Source organism: Centruroides vittatus, unplaced genomic scaffold (genome assembly GCF_030686945.1).
Source record: "Centruroides vittatus isolate TY-2023 unplaced genomic scaffold, ASM3068694v2 scaffold_435, whole genome shotgun sequence".
Taxonomy (NCBI): domain Eukaryota; kingdom Metazoa; phylum Arthropoda; class Arachnida; order Scorpiones; family Buthidae; genus Centruroides; species Centruroides vittatus.
The window spans coordinates 7,422,992-7,435,390 of record NW_027122708.1 but is presented as its reverse complement, the minus strand read 5'-3'; the positions used below and the strand labels follow the sequence as shown (position 1 = coordinate 7,435,390).

Sequence of the window (12,399 nt, the reverse complement as noted above, 5' to 3'; positions counted from 1 at the left end):
AGCAATGGTTAGGAAAATTTTCGTTTATTTAATCAAATTCATTTCGGGTTCATAACCCAAAAATTTACATTGGTGAAACTGGCCGAATATTAGAAACTAGAATTAAAGAACATGAAGCCTCTATCCACCTTAAACATAACACTTCCCCTTGGTACACCCACACAATAGAAAATAATTGTCAAATTAATAAAAACAATATCAAAATTTTACATTCTGAGAAAGATCCATACAAATGGAAATTTAAAGAACCCATTGAAATTAGAAAACACCCTAAAGAGCATCTTATTAATATTTCCGATGGTATGACAATAAACCCCAATGGTACAAATTAATAGAGGACACCTCCATACGCTAAACATCGTTTAAAGCACACCCCAATGTTCGGAATGCCAAGAATGCATTGGATAACATTACAGCACTTGTCAGTAAACTGTAACACGGTCAAGACCGGATAAACGCCTGCCTTTTTAGTTTTTACTCATCTTCACCCTCGTTAGGAACAATGCACTTTCACTGCAAATGTAAGTTTTTATATAAATAATCTAAATTGAATAACTGTATATATTTTTTATCAAATTGTATTAAATCACAAAAAATTTTTATGTTATAGAGAATGTAATACACCTTTGTGTTAAAATATAGAAAAATATTTTTAAAAATGTACCAACATATGATATGTAAGTTTTATGTTGTTGTATTCCAATTTACGCAATGTTTAATATTGTTGGAAACCTTACCATATTTTGTATTCTTTAACAGCACTGAAGAGGGGTTGGGGATAAACCAACCCGAAATGCATTTGATTAAATAAACGAAAATTTTCCTAACCATTGCTGTATGATCGTCCACCAGAATCATTATTTGGATTACAAGGACAGTACACACAAAATTAGATAAAACAGGTTATATCTGATTTGTTATCTCACTGCCCTTGAGCTCCTTGCCTTCAAAACCTTACCTTTTTCCAAAAATGTAAGGTTTACTTGCATTTCTTGGATCTTTAGTACAGCACAGAAGCTGAAGGGCAGCAAGATTCAGGCTGTTAGCAGTTCTGCAGGGCAGCATCTTAAGGGGTAACTAGCATAAACTTTAAATTGTTTTAGAACTGAAACAATGCATTTGAAGGGATAGATTTATAGGATATTTCTAGATCCTTTAGGCCTCTATAACTTGCTGTAAAAAATATCACCACTATTTCTTGCAACACACTGTATAATTAAAAAAAATCATCAATTATATTGAAAATGTGTTAATGTAAATTGATAAAAGATCATTATTGTTATAAACATTGAAATGAATACAAAGTTTTATTAATCAAAAATTTTTCAATAAATAATGTTTAGTGAAACTTAATTTATATCTTGTAAATTCCTTATGATATGCAAATACTCTTATAAGTTACATCCTATATGTAGAGGGTGAGCCTTTTTAGTCCATATGTCTCTTCCAAATGCAGCCAAATAAGAAAAAAACCTTAATTTTTTTATGGGAAAAAGGATAAAGGACTTATTATTAAACTAAAGCTTTTTGATTCCAGATTCAACTCCTGAATTATTGATGATAATCTATAACAGTAACAAAACAAAGAGTAAATAAAAAACAAGTTAAAGAATAGCTGAAAAAAAAAGAGAGAGAGAGAGTGAGAGAGAATAATAGTAAAATACTTAAATTTTGAACAAATCATAGACTGAATGATTCAGATAGATTAATTGTCACTAATAGAACAAAATTTTACTAGATAAATATGGCTAGATATATTTCTTTCAGATAGAGATACAACACATAATTAATGATGATAGACAAATATAAAACAAAAAAGTTTAAAAAAACATAATTAGATCAGCCTACTAATCTTTTATTTTTATTGCTTATTATTAATAGTAATTACTTTTGTGATAAATATCCATTATGCATATTCTGCAGGATTTATGCCACAAAGTCATGAAAGAATAATGATTTATAGATTGATCCATGAAGAGAATTAAAGAATCTGATTTGGTTAATTCATATGGTGCAAAAATTAAATTACTTTCAAACAATGTATGATTATCTAGCAAGAGATTTAATGAAAGATTTTTGTTTTTATTAATGAGAACAATCAAGAAATAGAAAACACAATTTGCAAGAGACTTCAATAATTTATAAAGTAAAAAATTTTATAATATTCAATTTATCTAATTAAATTCTGAAAAACTTTTCAAACCCAAAACTTCAAAATAACAGAGTAAATTTTTCCAATAAATAATTTTCAATTTTCACAGAATGACCGGCATGCCGCATAAAACAGAAACCCCAGGGTTACCACCATGCTGGTTAAACTGCACCTAAAAAATAAAATTAATCAGTTGTTTATTAAATGTTAAAGAAAGTATTCTTCCTAGTACAATAAAGTAATAACATTATAATTTGACCAGCTTAAAATCAGGGTGCAATAAAACAATTAAAGGCTTACTGACATTAGTAGCAGTAGAAGTTAGTGTGGGCTGTATCTAACCTGAACCTTAAAGATAACTCCTTCCTCTCACATCTCATACAAAGTAGATGTTAATTGGTGTATAAGTTGAGATAATTTACCGCCAGTTTCTGAAATTTAATATGCTTATTTTTGCATTTTTAAATTGAATTACAATAAAATAAACATAAAAAAAAGCATCATCCCATGAGTATTTTACATCATTAGAAAGAGGACAAAATGAAGAAATTAAACATATAATCATAGTTTTTGATGTAATTTTGACAGTTTCACAGTTTTAGAATAAAAACTCGTTTGTTTTTTAATGCACCTTCTAGAGAGAGATCTATAACCGTACTTAAACCAACATTCCCCTGGAATAAACCAGCATACCAGTTTTTACTTTACAGAAATATGATTTCATGGTCTTCCAGATGGACTGGCAAGCTGGTCATTCCACAAAAATACAGTATTTCAATATTTAAAAGTGAGTTCAGATTTAGTCCAATTAAATATAATTTTCTTATTTCTTTATTTGATAACTATCAAAGAATGTCCAGCATTGCCTGGGAACACAGAGAGTGGGTTGAGTTGTCCTCATTATAGGATAGTGTATGTCTCCCACAGAGTGGCAAAGAGTAATATGCAAAATTTGATGCAAATTAGTGAAAAGATTTAGTAATTTGTGAGGGGTGAAATCGGGTAGGAGTGAGAGTCCGAGTTTTAAAATAGCATATATTTTTTGCAAGATTGTAGGCACTATGCAAAATTCATTCAGGTTGCTCAAAAGGTTTGGGAGTTTGGGGGACAAAATCAGAGAGAAGGAGTGAGGGATCCTAATTTTATGGTAGTTCATGTTTCCTTTAGGATACCAGAGAGCAGGGGCCAACCTTGCCCTGGGCAAGATGGTTATTTGCTACCCCTTTTAAATATAGGCTATGTATAATTTTAATTGAAAGACTTGAGGGCTTGGACCTCACACATTTAGTTACTTAATTGTTTCCAAAAAGTAAAATAATTGATTATCTGAAATTAAGAATATTTTATTATTTTTATTTTCTTCGGCTAATTTTGCCACCCCTAGCAATCTGCCTCCCTTGCCCATCCCTGTATTGTCCCCTGCCAGAGAATAATTATGCAGAATTTGGTCCAAATCAGTCAAAGGGTTTGGGAGTTTGTAAAGAAGATGAAATCAGCAGGAAGAAGTTGAGTTTTAAGGTAGCTTATATACTATACAATACATTGGAAACTAATAATCTTTCCAATGGTTCCTTGACACAGATGTATTTTGTGACAATTGCAACTTTATTTTAGGTATTATGGGGAAGTACTCGATCTTTAGAGTATTCCCTGTGCAGGAACAAAACAAAAAGAAACTTCAAAGAAATAAATCACACACTCTATGACTCCAATGCAAGGAACTTAAAGTTTATTTTAGTCCTTCCAATCACTACTCTGTCCCTTCGCTATAACAGACACTAAAACAAAAAAAACAACACACAAAAAAAAACAATCTCGCGACTCTATTGTCTACACGTCCTCTCTCTCTTTCTTTCTTCCAAAAAAGTCCCTCTTCTTCTGTTGAGCATGTGCGATCTCCCTCTCTTCCTCCTTGATCTAGGTTTTTTTTCGTTGTCGTCGAAAATGCGACCATCCTTTCTTTACCCTGCGGCCCACCCAAGGATCACGCAATAGAACACGTGATCTTTGGACCACATATCTCCCCTCATCCCATTAACTTTTACAACAGGAAGCTTTTACGCTATGAGGGCCTGTCCCTCCTTTACACTGTGAACCACCAAGGGGTTGGTTACGAGCCGGTTAGGCAACAGAACACGTGGTCTTCAGACCACAGTATTTTATCATCAATAAGGCTCACTCACATGTGTACATCTGAAAAGTTACCAACTCACTTTATGTAGATATTTGATAGCATAAGACTAATTCTTATTTGTAAATAATTGTATGGTAGGATTAATACTAAAACAATGAACACATGAATATGCTATAGGCCTACTTACAAAAGTTTAGTTTCATATAAAGGAAGTACCATATTTACTTGCGTATAAGACGAGGTTTTTATTTATTTTTCATTGCTTCAAAAACCTAGGTCGTCCTATATGCACAAGTGAAGGATTATTTGCGTTTTTGCAATAATTTTTATGAACTGTGTATAGTTCATGCTGCCATTATAGCAGGATGCTATCAAGGTCAAGGTGAATGTCACTTTCAAAAAGATGGTCTGAAAATAGCTGGCCACTTAGCAATGTAGTTATTTCATATTTGTTAAATTGGTATCTTTAATGAATATTTGAACATTCTGAATCATTAAAAATAAACTTTTTCCAGTCATGCACATTATAATCTTTTGGTTTTGCTACATGGGTATCAGATACATGGAAAAGCATTTCTCAAGAGCTGATAGCAAAGTCATTCGGGAAATACTGCATTTCAAATTCACTTGACAGATCAGAGGACGATGCTTTGTGGAGTGAGAGTGAAAAAAAGGAGTGTTGTAATGAAGCTTCAGAGGACAAGTCCGAGTAGACAAAAGGTGACAGCATCAAGAAAACATGGTTGTTTGCCTTAATACATGCATTTGATAATATTTTATTTGTGATTAAATTAAATAAAATTAGAATTGTATTAATAAATCTAATTTTTTTTTATTTTGATTTTTAAAGTCACACCTTGTCCTATATGCAAGATCGTCTTATATGCAAGTAAATACAGTAAATTTGCTTCTTATAGTTGTATCTGATAGCATAAGAGTATTATTATAAGAAATGAATGACCAAGACAATATAAACAAAGCATATACACAACTATCCAAACTGCACAAATCAAAACTGAAAATATATGATAATATGTTTAAAAATACCCACCAGGTGGCAAAAGGGATTGACTTTAAAGAGAGGAGATGAATGGTGATGAGAGACAAATGCCATGATAAAAATATTGTTCTTGTGCAGTTTTCTTTTTTAATATGAAAATAGTGTATAGCCTATGTTCATTTGGAAAAAATAAGCTTTCCAATAATGTGTAGTGCTCCGCCACTATTTGTTCGTTTTTTTTTTTGATTGTATATATTGTATATTATTAGACTTAAGTTCGCGTCACTGTATCGGGTTATTATCGCGTTATTACTGTATCGAGTTATTATCGCGTTATTGTGTATCGGGTATTATTTTATCGCGTTTTCTTTGTAACGGGTTATTTTTTCTTTGTTTCGTCATTCTTTGACGACACGTGTCCCTTTTTGTTCCACCTTTGAGGGACGCGCGCAAAAGGGGCCTTTGGATTGGTTGCCGAAGGATCACGTGGGAGACGGCAACAGCGAACGGTATATATATAGAAGGTCCTGACGTAGAAGGGCACCTTTTTTCCGGATCTTTGGAGGCCGAATGCTGTCCGTTGGGGAAGACCTGTGTCAAGCACGTGAGCGAAGATCGGGAAGCCCCCGGAGAACAAAGGAGAAGTGTTTCAACAATCGAATTCCATCGGAGCCGTATGAAAGATTAATGAACTAAAGTGAATCAGCACAGACATAGGACAGTCCAAGGTACAATCTTGAACGATTATATATGTTTTTTTTTCTCCACGCGAGAAAATTGTCGGTACACTTGAGGCTGGAAGGGAATTTGTATGTACGCTTTCTTTGTTCACCAGTTGGTGTTAGTTACTAATAAACACGTTTTCTGTAAGCCGACTTATTCCTTTTTTTTTTGTAGACCGGTAGACCTCGGTCTAACCTCAGGGTCTTAACATTGGCGTCCGCGACAGGATAGTTGTTTGCATTGTGTGAAGTCGGCCGGTATTATATTCCCTTCCTCTCAAACCTTTCTAGTTCGGGTTAGTGCTACTATTTTTTTTTGTGTATTACTGGTTGTGGTGTTTTCCCTGGAGATGAACGGCGAAGTTAGTGGATCGGTAGCAGAAATATGCAATGTTCCCATTGTTACGGGGTTCATGGGAATGATACCATGTTTTTCAAATTTGCCGGGCGATACCCTAGACATCCATCGGTTCTTCCAGACTGTAGAAAATGTAGCGGCTTTAGCCGGATGGGAGGAAAGGGTCAAAGTGACCGTAGTCCAAGCGAGACTAAAAGGGGAACCGTTATCGGTATTTTTTGACTTGAAGGATCAGGGGGTGACGCTATATGACGAGATAAAGGAAGGTCTCGCAAAGTGTTTTGATCGTAAGGGGAAGGAGCAGGACCCGTTTGATCAACTTTTGAAGATGTCACAGAAAAGAGGGGAAAAGGCATGCGAGTATGGTATACGCATAAAATCCTTATTTTCTCGGGCCGTAGCGCGGAATCAAAATCTGTCTACCTTACGTGATAACACCATCAAGGACTGCTTCATGAAGGGCTTAAACCCCGACATTCGGAGATCTGTTATACAAGGTCGTCCTGAAACTTTGGACCAGGCTATCCGGAGGGCAGAAGAGGAGGAAAAGATCGAAACCGCGTGCGGAAGAGGGCCCGTTAGTGAAGTATACGCTAACTCTGACCAAAAGAATGCACCTTCCGAAAAGGAGGATGAGACGCATAATCGCATCGTAAAACTTGAGAATCAGGTACAAGTTTTAAGTGAGTCCATTGCCTCACTGGTTGAATGCATAAAGGAGAATGGGGGTTTTAGGAAACGGGAGAAAGGGGATAAAAGATGTTATTCGTGCGGCGAAAAGGGCCATTTTTCCCGACAGTGCGGTAAAAGGAAGGATTTAAACTAGATGAGGGTCATCCGGGAAGTCAGGCGGATGACCCGATCGTTAGGCTTAACCTGACAAGAGGGGTACGATTATCTGAGAAAGGGCTACCCTTAGTGGAAGGAGAGATTGGTGGCATAAGAATTAAGGGGCTGGTGGACACGGGGGCCGAGAGGACGGTGATTAGGAGCAAACTGACCGAATGCATGAGGTCGAAGAATAAAGGGTGGGTGACATCGGATGATTCGCGAATAAGCGGGATGTCAGGAACCCTAATCGAAAGCCATGAAGCCGTTATGATTGAATGCCTTTTCGACAACGGTAATAAAACCCGAATTAGAGCACCTAGTGTTAATTTTCCTGGATACGCACAGTACGATATAATAATAGGCATGGATGTTATCTGCTGTAATCCTGAAGTGTTAACCGAAGTTAAATCTGTGGTTATACCGAACCAACAAATTGTCCAAGGAAAATTTCTCATTAACATCAACAGTGAAATGGGTATTAGCAAAAACGGGTGGAAATTAGATCACCTTGATAACGACGTTAAGAAAAGGGTGCTTGAAGTTTTGAATAGGTATCCCGATTCCATTGCTAATGAATTATCCGAATTACCCGGTACAAATAATTACATGCATTCTGTGTCCCTAACCACAAATCAACCTGTTAATGTTAGGCAATACCGGATTCCTTTTTGTTATCTTCCTGGCCTCAAGAAACAAATCAGTGATTTAATGAAGGCGGGAATATGTGAGGAGAGTTCCTCCGATTGGAACTCGCCTATACATATTGTCCCCAAAAGTTCCGGCGAGATCCGCATCACCCTAGACCTGCGGAAGGTTAACGACATAACGAAATCTCAAACGTTCCCCATGGCCAGAATCGATGACATCCTGGCCCAACTTAACGGGAATAAATACTTCTCCGTGTTGGATTTAAAAGCTGGCTACTTTCAAATCCCTCTTGACCCCAAGGTGAGGCATGTGTTTGCGTTTACCACGCCTTGGGGTAAATACCAACTATGCAGAATGCCCCAGGGGGGAAAGAACAGCGGCAGATTTTTCCAATACGTGATGACCAAGATTCTGGCTAGGTTCATGGGGAACAGCTGTTTCGTCTTTCAGGACGATATAGTCTTGTTTTCGCGGAATTTGGGGGATCACCTTGAGCTGATAGACCGCGTGATTAGCACCTTAACAAACGAGGGATTAAAGTTGAACCCGGATAAGTGCCAACTACTGGCACACGAGGTTAAGTATTTGGGCCATATTATCAACAGTGAAGGGGTGAGACCTGACCCTAGTAACGTCGAATCTATTGAACGTCTCGACGCACCTAAGAATACGAAGGGTGTCCGCAGCTTTCTTGGCATGATGGGTTTTTTTAGGAATTTTGTCCCATCCTTTTCGGAAATTGCAGCCCCCCTCACCGAACTCACAAAAAAGGGGAGGAGGTTCTTGTGGGATGCAAAATGTCAACGGAGTTTCGAGAAACTAAAAGAGGCGATAATCAATCCTCCCACCCTCGTGCACCCTGACTTTAATAATCAATTTTTTTTGCATACCGACGCTTCCGAGACCGCAGCGGCGGCCGTGCTTGAGCAGCGTAAAGAGGGGGGGTTGGCCCCGATAGGGTATTTTAGTAGACGGTTCCAAGGGGCGGAAAGGAACTACTCAACAATCGAAAAGGAATGCCTTGCCATTATCTTAGCCCTGAGACATTTCAAATTCCTGATATTGGGTCAGAAGACGACGATCCTTTCTGACCACAAACCTTTAGTGTTCCTAAGTAATATTCAGAATGGGAGCAAACGGTTGACTCGCTGGGTTATGGAATTGATGGATTTCCATATTGAGATCGAGCATGTTAAGGGCATAGATAACAAGGTGGCGGATTTCTTATCTAGGAATATTGACGGGGTGAACCAATTCAACGTAGAGTTCGCCAAGACTGCGTGCGTAAGCCGTGATGAGATTCGTTCATCCCAGGATTGCGACGATACCTTTGGCCCCATCAAGAGGGACATAACGCGAGACCCCGATAATGATGTTTTGAAACGGCATCTGCCTCAATATGTCATGCTAGATGATTGTCTTTATCGAAAGAAATTTCTAAGGTCTCGTGACCAGTACGTAAACCAACTATGTGTAGGGAAGAGTCTCGCCGAAACGTTGGTCAGGGCGGTGCACGAGAATAAGTTATCTGGGCACTGGGGGGTGAAAAAAACTATCAGGAATATCGAAAAACACTATTATATCCAGAACCTGAGAACTAAGGTAGAGCAAGTCGTCAAAGTATGTGCTAAGTGCCAAAAACATAACGTGCATAAAGGCAAATCGCCCTTCCAAGAAAATGAGAAAGCTGAGTCACCCTTCCAGAAGTTGGCAATCGATATAATAGGGCCCATCCGCACGACAAGGAACGGGAACCGGTACATCCTCGTCATTATCGACATTTTCACCCGTTTTGTTGAGGCGCACCCCCTAAAAGATCAAACGGCTTGGTCTATTAGCAATACCATCTTTAATGAGGTGATCTGCAGGTATGGCGCACCTGAAGTTATTATCTCCGATAGGGGAACAAACTTTTTGTCCTCACTTTTCTCAGATTGTTGTAAGTGGTTGGGGATCCATCGTAACATTACAACTGCTTATCGGCCATGTTCTAATGGTATGTGTGAAAGGGTGAATAGATCATTAATCGAGATGATAGCTAAATCATCCGCCAGCGGGGGAGTGGAGTGGGATGAGATGGTTCCCTCAGCTTGTTTCACTTATAATAATTCCCATCACTCCGCTATTGGTGAATCGCCAGCTTTCCTCCTTTTTGGCCTCGACCCCCGCGTCCCGAATATTGATCATGTTTCCGAGCGTTGGACCACCGACGAGCGAAGGGCATACTTGGTAACCAAGCTTCGTTCGTTGAGGGATTGCGCGAACATGCGGGCGAGGAATCATAATCGTAAAGTAAGGGACTACCGAAATAAAGGTAGGACTTTAACAAAATTTTTAGAAGGGCAAAGAGTCTGGGTTAGGAAGATGGGCGTTAAGAAAGGAAAATTTTCCAGCAATTATAAAGGCCCGTTCCGGGTCACAAAAGTACTAAGCCCAACGACTTACCGTGTGGAGAGTTGCGACTCTAAAGATGTGGAGACCATCCACGTCGATCGTATGAAGCCCTGTTACGATCGGATAATTGTTAGCAAGAGGAAGGCAAAGAGAAAGAAAGACAAGAAAGTTGAATCGGAGAATGAGGAGGAATTGTTTGACGACAGATTAATGCAGAGACGCGGCGAGACGGTCACTACACAGAGTGACCAACACGAAGCGAACGAGGTGACTAACATCGAACCGCGTGTTAGGCCGTATAACCTGAGGGAGCGGGCAATTGACTTCCGTAGATTACACTACGGGAAGTAAGTTTCTTTTGGTGGGGAGATATGTAGTGCTCCGCCACTATTTGTTCGTTTTTTTTTTGATTGTATATATTGTATATTATTAGACTTAAGTTCGCGTCACTGTATCGGGTTATTATCGCGTTATTACTGTATCGAGTTATTATCGCGTTATTGTGTATCGGGTATTATTTTATCGCGTTTTCTTTGTAACGGGTTATTTTTTCTTTGTTTCGTCATTCTTTGACGACACGTGTCCCTTTTTGTTCCACCTTTGAGGGACGCGCGCAAAAGGGGCCTTTGGATTGGTTGCCGAAGGATCACGTGGGAGACGGCAACAGCGAACGGTATATATATAGAAGGTCCTGACGTAGAAGGGCATCCTTTTTTCCGGATCTTTGGAGGCCGAATGCTGTCCGTTGGGGAAGACCTGTGTCAAGCACGTGAGCGAAGATCGGGAAGCCCCCGGAGAACAAAGGAGAAGTGTTTCAACAATCGAATTCCATCGGAGCCGTATGAAAGATTAATGAACTAAAGTGAATCAGCACAGACATAGGACAGTCCAAGGTACAATCTTGAACGATTATATATGTTTTTTTTTCTCCACGCGAGAAAATTGTCGGTACACTTGAGGCTGGAAGGGAATTTGTATGTACGCTTTCTTTGTTCACCAGTTGGTGTTAGTTACTAATAAACACGTTTTCTGTAAGCCGACTTATTCCTTTTTTTTTTGTAGACCGGTAGACCTCGGTCTAACCTCAGGGTCTTAACAAATGAAATAATTTTAAAATTTGGTTCAGTAGCCTCTGAGATTACTTCTAGCAAACAAACATTCTCGCTTTACATATTAATATAGATGAAAAATTCAAAATTTAATTTTAAATTGTATTAAATCTTCATGATAATTTTATTGTATGATTATCATTGATGGAATATTGATATGAACTTTTGTAAACATTATTTTCAATATGCTTAACTTTAAAATGTAAACTACTTAAATTAATGCAAATTTTTCAATATTTTTCTAAATTATAAATTGCATTTACTTTATTTTATATCTTCTTTTTTTAATGTATAACTTAAAGTTCAATTCAATAAGTCAAACAACTTTTCTAATGTTTAATGTTAAAAAATTTTTTGATGTATTGAATTAAAAGTGGTTAAGCTGTATGTTATTCATCTGAATTGTAAAATAGGTATAAAGTAAATACAATAACTTAAAAATGATATTTAAAGAAAATTTAATACATCATTTAATTTGATGTACTAAATTTATATTTTATACTAAATACAAATATACTAAATTTGCAAAAAGTTACATAAATTTATTTAACTGTATTTAGGACCTGAAGGATGTAATTTATTCATCTATCATTTACCTCAAGAATTTGGTGATGCTGAACTGATGCAAATGTTCATGCCATTTGGAAATGTCATCAGTGCTAAAGTCTTCATAGATTCGTGCCACTAATCAGAGTAAATGTTTTGGTATGTGAGTTTTTATTTTAAAAATTTTATTAAAAAGAAATTGTGATATAAAAAAGCATTAAGAATTTACAACTTTTACATTCTTACTTGAATTTCATTTACTGTTATATAACATCACAAGTATTTTGTGTAAATCCATCTTGAAAGGAATAAATGCAGAAAATGTAAAAAAATCCATAACAATTATAATTCAAACAATTTAAGACTGAGAGCATTGAACAACTTTTACTTTCTTAAATAAAAAGAAAAATCACTGATGCTTATACAGTAAGACCCTGCTTAACACGAGGGATGTGTTCCTAGACAACAGAGCACTAAGCGAAACAGCGTTAAACAAAACCATTTT

The 12,399-nt window shown here is 37.2% G+C and overlaps 1 protein-coding gene across 1 annotated transcript in view; it reads left to right on the top strand.

The window, feature by feature from the left end:
* The window catches only part of LOC136989063 (CUGBP Elav-like family member 4), a 263,922-nt gene that overhangs the window by 206,603 nt on the left and 44,920 nt on the right, over positions 1–12,399 (top strand). Inside the window, 2 exon segments of the mRNA XM_067287154.1 lie at positions 11,909–12,024; positions 12,026–12,053. Coding sequence (XP_067143255.1) covers positions 11,909–12,024; positions 12,026–12,053 — 144 coding nt within the window.